The 8,549-nt window shown below is 46.6% G+C and overlaps 1 protein-coding gene across 1 annotated transcript; it reads right to left on the bottom strand.

The window, feature by feature from the left end:
* Positions 1-2,259: 2,259 nt before the first annotated feature.
* HOO65_050560 (Vegetative incompatibility protein HET-E-1) lies at positions 2,260-7,097 on the bottom strand (the record flags this gene model as incomplete). The annotated part of the gene is made up of 3 exons (XM_071003079.1): positions 2,260-4,497; positions 4,553-6,445; positions 6,510-7,097. 3 exons carry the CDS (start codon positions 7,095-7,097, stop codon positions 2,260-2,262), a joined length of 4,719 nt encoding a protein of 1,572 aa, XP_070858619.1.
* Between the last annotated feature and the right edge of the window lie 1,452 nt (positions 7,098-8,549).

Raw genomic sequence — 8,549 nt, 5'->3', positions numbered from 1 at the left:
TTGCAAGGCCTTTCAGTTGCTACTATGATTCATTTTCAGATTCTATTGTTATCTGCCATCATTAGTAGTGTCTTACAGCCAACAGTCGCCAACCCGATTCCCCAGTCAAGTGGCTCATGTCGTGAGCAAACATCAGGGATATACTGGACTATTGGATTTTGTCCTACCAATCCAAAAGGAGAATGCCCTGAAGGCCAGGAATATGGCAGAACTGTCAGCTTCACCCACAAGCCCGACTATCCAGGTGTAGGAATATGCGAGACGGTTATTACAGTATGTATAATTGATTTTCACATCAAATCTAGGTTCTAACTGAATAATAGTTTGAATGCTGTGCAACTAGAGACACTGGTCGCTGAACTCTTGTTTGCTACAAACTGTAGAGTATGTGCCAAAGAAGGACGCACTCCGTTGGAGCCTAACGGTTATGGAGTTAGCACACAATAGAGGTCATGGGAGCAGTAGGACCTATTTGGAAAGCAGAATAATCACAGTGCAGCTGCTGTGACAGCAAGACTGAGGGCTGGACCCATATGCCAAGAATAATGCACCCATCTCTTGAACATCAGAATTATATGTATTAGGGCTGTGCCTAGCAATAGGAGCTTCACATGTGGGAAAGGCTGTACAGGACCACAAATATATATCCTCTAACTTCCCATTAACATATCAATGGTTTAGCACTGTTTATCATCGGTGTAGGCCAATATCACCTTGCCAACTGGCGCTGAGAAACTAACCTCCCAGTCAATTGAGCTATTATAACGACCCGAAATGGCTAGACTGATAGTCGGGCTAGGCTTGAGTGGCTCAAGCACTTTTACCAGTGCACCACCAATCGATCAGTTGGTATCTATCGTATCTTCATGCTTAATGACCACGAAAGTCATCACTCGATCGAGTTCGAGAGATATTGCGAGGAGAACAAGACCATCAGGCTTTGTATGCCACCTCATTCGTCACATATGCTTCATCCCCTTAACATCAGATGCTTTAGTGTACTTAGGAATGCTTACGGTCGAGAAATAGAGCATTTGATTAGGTTCTGTGTAACCCACGTTTCTAAGACTGAGTTCTTCCCGGCATTCTCCACCGCATTTTCAAGCTACTATGACGGAAAAAACATCAAATCAGTCTTTCAGAGGGGGTGGGCTTGCTCCTCTTGACCCAGAAAGGGTGGTCTCAAAGCTTGATGTGCAGCTACGGACTCCAACGCCGCCTAAGGGGGAGGCTGAACCATTGACCCCTTGGGTCTCAAAGACCCTAAAAACCGTGCTTGAGGCTCAATCTCAGTCAAATTAACTCGAGAGACGAGTAACAAGACATAAAATTAGCTCTCCAGAGTTGATTCTAGAAGCGATAAGGTTTTCTTCCAAGGGAACAAAGATAGTTATGTATAAGGTTACCTTACTAGACGCCAGGGCCAACCACCTTGAACAGATGAATGAGATACTAAGCCGGCGTCGGAGGGCAAAATGGACCCAACTACAGAGAAGTATGGTAATGAAAGCAGAGGCAAGAAATCAAGCAATTGATTAAGTAGATGTAGATAGTGGCTGAATTGTCGACAAGTAGTGGTCGAGGGAGGTCGGATCAACCGGGACTCGGCATTGTGGTGTCTGCAGTAAGCCTGGTCATAATGCAAGAACATTTCAGGTAGTAGTTGAGACATCTGGGAAAGCGTATAGCGAATAATTTGGATTGATTAAATGGCTTGTTGTGTTTTTATTGCGATTTCTGGGAAGAAGGTCTACAACAAACGGCCTTGGAAAAGGCCCCTAATGTCTAGTGCTAACCCTAACTTTTAACTCAACTTGGTCAGGGGCAGAAATTTTGGTAACCCCGACTCTGAATTCCAACAGCTACACTTTCATTACCTGTAGAATAGATCTTAAATGTTGAATCAGTTGATTTATTAAAGGGATTACTTTCACACTCCTTGGACTTCACCCCTTTTATAATGCTCATGAGGATTCATGATAGGGTGTCAACCAACCCTATCATGGATCTTCAGCCACAAGAGGTGTGAATAAGTGGAGCATGTATGGGACGCCACTTAACTTGGATAGTGCGCCACGCAAGATTACCAGTGGCCTTTGGTAGCGCATTCAAGGACACACAAGTACGGTACGTTTCTTTAGCCGTTATTTACTATTAACTATTAACCATCACTTCAATGCATGCCCAGGATGACGGATTTTATTTCATGATGAGTTGAAGCGTGTGGACTTGGATGTCAAAATTCTTGTGAGTGGGAGGTTATCTAAATCCTATAAAAAGGACACGTCGAGGGGAAACAAGTGCAACCTTTTTACCTAAAACTATAGCTGGCCTGCCAGGACGATAATTAAGTGGCAAGTATAGAACTCTTTGCCCATCCTTGATAATCCATGCGTCATCAGTACTGAGAGTATAGCCGTAAACATTAGACTGCCTTGACGAGGCTTGGTGAATTAATGGCGTTGCGGGTGTAACTGCGGATCCGATGTCCAGGAGTCGAACATCTGTTGAGGAATAATAGGGAGTATTGCCGGCTGGAAGGGTATGCAAACATTCGCCAGAAGCGGCATCCCAGATTTTGACTCTGTTGTTGGTTGGGCCTGATGCTAGTCGTTGTTCATCATTTGAGAACACAACGGATTCTACCCGTAAACAATGGCCCTCAAGGGTTTCCAGAAATGCGCCAGCAGCGACATCCCAGATCTTGACTGTCTTGTCGGCTGACACTGATGCCAGTCGCTGTCCGTTATTTGAGAATGCCACTGATGTCACGTCTTCATCATGGCCCTCAAGGGTTTGCCGATATGCGCCAGAAGTGGCATCCCAGATCCTGACTGTCTTGTCGGCAGACCCTGATGCCAGTTGCTGTCCGTCATTTGAGAATGCAAGTGATGCCACGTCTTTAGAATGGCCCTCAAGGGTGTGTAGACATGCGCTAGAAGTAGCATCCCAGATCTTGACTGTCTTGTCGGCTGACCCTGATGCTAGTCGCTGTCCATTATTTGAGAACACTACGGATGCCACCCATGAATCATGGCCCTCAAGGGTTTGCAGACATGCGCCAGAGGCGACATCCCAGATCTTGACTGTCTTGTCGGCCGACCCTGATGCCAGTCGCTGCCCATTATTCGAAAATGCCACTGACATCACGTCTTGATAATGGCCCTCAAGGGTTTGTAGACATTTACCGGAAGCGGCATCCCAGATCTTGATTGTCTTGTCCGCCGACCCTGATGCCAGTCGCTGCCCATTATTCGAAAATGCCACTGACATCACGTCGTCATAGTGGCTTTCGAATGTCTGCAGAAATGCATCGGAAGTGGCGGCTGGCAGTCGCTGTCCATCGTTTGAGAGCACCACGGATTCCACTTGTGAACTATGGCGCTCAAGGGTTTGCCGATATGCGCCAGAAGAAGCATCCCAGATCTTGACTGTCTTGTCCCAGGACCCTGATGCCAGTCGTTGTCCATCATTTGAAAACACTACGGATGCCACCCATGAATCATGGCCCTCAAGGGTTTGCAGACATGCGCCAGAGGCGGCATCCCAGATCTTGACTGTGTTGTCGAAGGACCCTGATGCTAGGCGCTGTCCATCAATTGAGAACACCACGGATGCCACCTCTTGATAATGGCCCTGAAGTGTCTGCAGACATGCGCCAGAAGCGGCATCCCAGATCTTGACTGTCTTGTCCCAGGACGCTGATGCTAGTCGCTGTCCATCAGTTGAGAAGACTACTGATGCCACTCGACGATGGTGGCTCTGAAGGGTCTGCAGACATTTGCCAGAAGCGGCATCCCATATCTGGACTGTCTTGTCGTGGGACCCTGATGCCAGTCGCTGTCCGTTATTTGAGAATGCCACTGATGTCACGTCTTCATCATGGCCCTCAAGGGTGTGCAGACATGCGTTAGAAGCGGCATCCCAGATCTTGACTGTCTTGTCGGCAGACCCTGATACTAGTCGCTGTCCGTCATTTGAGAATACCACAGATTCCACCCGCAAAGAATGTCCCACAAGGGTTTGCAGGCATGTGCCAGAAGAAGCATCCCAGATCTTGACTGTCTTGTCCCAGGACCCTGATGCCAGTCGTTGTCCATCACTTGAAAAAACCAATGATGTCACCTCTAGATCATGGCCCTCAAGGGTGTGGAGACATGCACCAGAAGTGGCATCCCAGATCTTGACTGTGTTGTCGAAAGACCCTGATGCTAGTCGCTGTCCATCAGTTGAGAACACCACGGATGTTACGATATATCTGTGGCCCTGGAAAGTCTGTAGACAGGATTGCCAGGTCTCTTCAATTCTTGGCCTTAAATCTATCCAGTCTGGAAGTTCATGGCTGAAGTTTTGTCTTGTTACGCTGTTGGGAGGACTGAAAATTAGAGCCGATATGTAAACCTGCAGTGGAGCCACGTCGATCATTCCGCCGTGGGAGAGGAGAAATAGGCGAGCGTCTTGGACGATGTCTCGGAGATCTTGTGATGCTCTGTGCTGCTGCGGAATGTTAAATCTTGCTTTCTCAAGGTCTTCTTATCACAAAAACACTTACCAAATAGGCTTGTAACTTTCCCATTGCTCTTCCAGCATCGGAAATGCTTTTGAGGAGGCTAAGGGCTTCTAGCCAATGAAGATAATCATTTGCGAAGAATGAGAGGACTTTATCCTTTCCACTAGTCAACCCATCCTCTTTTGAATCTTGGAAATGATCGACCCAGAAAAGACAGGAGTACTGAATAGAGGCTAATGGGTCAGGATCAGGAACTGAAATCTCATTATTCAGGCATCCAGGCGCTTGCAAATGGTAAATATCTCGCTTTAGTGTTGTGCGAAAAATCACCAGTGATCGCTCGAAGATTGTCTGATGTCGCCGCGCAATACCGGAAGGCAGGAGCTTGTTTGAGGCTTCGCTCCGCAAGTAGTCCTTCGCAGACAGGTGTACAAAATTCACCAAGCCGTTGTGAAGAGTCAAGAAGGAACCACAAGATGCAATGATTTCTTCTACATCCTGCTGGCTATACGGCTGAAGTTCCTTCACTAGAGCATGGAGCTGATGTAAAGTAATAGGTCGATATACAGTTAAGGTTGTAGCAAGGATCTCCTCACAGATAGGCCCATCATTGGACTCTGAAATATGCCCTAGCATTCGTTCGTACAGAGGGCCAAGGCCAGGTGGAAGTGTCTTGAGTGTACTCAGAGTGTGGCGTTTTTTAGTTTTCACATCAGAAAGCTCCTGGCAAACCAATGCTACCCACAGAAAGGTCCCGTGAGCATTGGTCGTTAAATAGTCCAAAACCTTTTTCTTCAAGTGCGTGCCATAGTCTTTCTCTGCTGCGAGCTGTTGAACCTTGAAGTTGATATAAGATTTGACAGCCTTTGACACCGAATCTCCATTTAACTCGAGATGTATCTTAGTTTTTCGGTCTCCATGGCCAAGCTTCGTCTCGATATCTGGCCAATTTCGGCTTGAAACGATCCATTTGGCACGCGAAGGCTTAGTGATGAAGTTGAGTAGGCGTTGCAAGTCCACACTGCACTCGTCCAAGGCATCCACAATCAAAATTGTGCTATCTAGGGTTGGGTCATCCAGCATTGTCGTCATTATGTCACAGAGATCAGGCCAGGCACCATCACTTTTGAAGATGTCTTTCTTGTAATCATATTTCTCACGCACATGAACGGCAAGCTGTGGGTTGCGGCGTGCAAGGTGATATATCAGGCCTCGTAGCACTGATGTGGCCGTGTTGAATCGACTCCCACCTGTGGCCTGACAAAAGAAGTATGAGATGGACGCCGACGAGGATAACTCCAACTCGTCGATAAGGCCACAAAGGAGCATTGTCTTTCCCTTGCCAGGGTCCCCTCTAATCCAGAGAATTCCGCTTTCAATTTTGTATAGGAACTGCTGAAGGTCTGCGTGTTCGAGAATCCATTTATAGGAGTCTTTCAGCAAACCACCCTTCTTTTCTTCGATGTTCTTCTTGTCTGTGGAGGGATCGGTTATGTAGAGGTCGGAAATGCACTGCTTGTCATTCTCCTCTTCATGTCTCCTTGCCAGGGCACCAACTGTCTCCCGAAGACTTCGTAGCCATATTTTGCTTTCCTGAGTGTTGTACTGGTCCATGTGACATTTCACAGCTTCTTCAGCGTCTTTAATATCTTGCAGTTGGCTTATCCAATCGTCGGCTCGGATGACATCTTTCACAACGGTAACAAGCCAGTTGCGATAGCAAAGACGGATACTCCGCATTTGATAGAGAAGGAGCTTATGGAATAGACGCACGATGCTTTTCTCTAGCTCGTCTTGAATCGCAGCTGCAGCTGGCTCACACTTCGTTTTGTCAAGGAGTAGGTCTGTCAAGTTCCAATACCACTCCATTTGGCATAGAACATATTGTATGCCAGCCCGATTTTCGCGTGATTCCGTTATGGGGTTCGACAAAAACTATCTAATGTTAGCCAAGAACAGTATTTCATTTAGGTTTCCCTCGCGGGCTCGAGTCGCATACTTCAATTCCAAGAGAGACAACGGCCCACACAGCAGCGGCTTCTGGAGCCGCACGTAAAGCTCCCTCAATGATGCTCCTGACAGCTTGCATTGCTTGCAAGCGCTCACCAAGTCTTTCCTTAACAGATGTTTCCTCTGCCTTTCGAATGATTCCCTCTAGGACGAACTCCTGCATTTCACTTGGGGTCACCCTCTGCTTCGTTTTCACCTTTTTTATTGGTAGGCTAGCAGATCCAGTGCTTTTCCTGCTGTCACGAAGCTTGGCTAGGACAATATCTTCAAATGCTTTCACCAAGCCCCCCTCTTTGTATTCTGCTTCGTCGTATGCCTTCTTCCAAATCCTCTCTCGCTGACTTAGAAATGAAGTTGGCTCGGGATCGGACGTTACTGATGGGGGTGCATGGAGCAGAAGTGTGGGCTGATTTTGCCCAGCTGCTGGCTGTACCCGAGGAGATTGATATGAAGATAATGGTAGAGGCTGAGACGAAGATGGCGGTGGAGCCTGGGATGAAGATGGCTCCGGTGACGCGTCCGGGTTCAAGTGCCGAATGAGGCGGCTGAAAAAACATCGAGATTTGCGTTTGGCCATATCGAATGTTGTCTTTGCTGAAGCTGAAGGGTATGTGATACAATAGAGCTTGATAGCAGACGATTGTTGACTATAGATATTGAGCTGTCCAAAGAAGTAGTTGATTCATTTACAGTCCAGCGTTCATTGCTGCCAGATGCGGGGTTAGAAAGAGAGTAGAGCTGTCGCCCAATTCTTCCCAACCAACAACAGTGTGCTGCGATATCTGTGACCCTTGAACATACATACATGCCTGCAGGGATTTAAGCGACGTATAGTTCATATTATCACTTCCGCCCGGCTTATGAGAGCGTAGTGCACATGCAGACACACTACATTGATTGTCAGGAAAACAGACTCAATGAAGGGTTTCGCTTATGCAAGCACACCTGGCTATGCAATGGCATTTATTGGGAAGTCTATGTATACTGCTGCCTGGAGATAGGCACAAGATGGCAAGTTTAGTATTCGTCTCTCTGTTGATAGATCTCTTACTAAAGATTGCAAGTGTGTATGACAATCATGCTTCTCAGGCAAGTGTGCCTCACAATTTTCTTGTACCTTCAAGATAGAAATCGCCATAAAAGCACACGACAAACCACTCGATTACTTAAAATTACTAGCTGTGCTTTTCTCCGGATGTCTCAATTACTACCTGACATCTTCTTACATTATGGCTAGGCTTGCCATAAACGCCACAGTGCCGAATCCCTGGTCATGCCAACCTTCCTCGACCACCACATTCGGCCACTACCTGCGCATCAACCTCTATTTGATCAGTTGTTTGTCTTCCTTCCTTGATTTTCAGAGCCCATTTGCGGTATTATCTTAATGAAGCAGTCGTGTAGTTGAAACGGCATTTTAAGCAAGATCAACGACAGTTTGGGCCTGGCTATTGGCAAAATATGGACTTGCGAGCGGTTGTTGAGATTTGAGTAGTGAAGGGTCATAAGCCACAAGAGCTTCTTTTCGTCATTACTACATACTCTGGAAGTGACACTCGCTTCCATACAGGGCCACTATCAAGATATGCTCTTGCAAGTCCCCTTTGGGATCTTAGAAGTTACGGATGACTAGCAGTTAGAGTCTTCTTTCTGTAACGACTTCATGCTCAACTAGTGGGACTGCCTTCTCGGGTTGGATATGGTTAACGTATGCTTTTGCAAGTATATTGATATGAGGATGACAAGCATCTCAAGCTTTCTCATCTGTCAAGATATGCACTTGCGGGCTCATTTTTGAACAATGGAAGGTAAGAATTATCAGTTGCTAGAGTCTTCTCTTATATCATCGCGACTACATGCTCAAGCAATGGGATGGCCTTCCCGACTCAGCCGTTGCCAATATATGCACTTGCAAGTGAATGTTGATATAATAGAAGGTCAGGATAATAGGTTACTAGAGCCATTTTTCATGCACGAGCAATGGGATTGCTTTTTCAACTTGATTGTTGCTGAGATATCCTCTTGCAAG

The sequence above is a fragment of the Ceratocystis lukuohia genome (genome assembly GCF_044167205.1).
Source record: "Ceratocystis lukuohia strain C4212 chromosome Unknown Supercontig5_pilon, whole genome shotgun sequence".
Taxonomy (NCBI): Eukaryota; Fungi; Ascomycota; class Sordariomycetes; order Microascales; family Ceratocystidaceae; genus Ceratocystis; species Ceratocystis lukuohia.
This window is presented reverse-complemented; position numbering and strand designations above follow the sequence as displayed.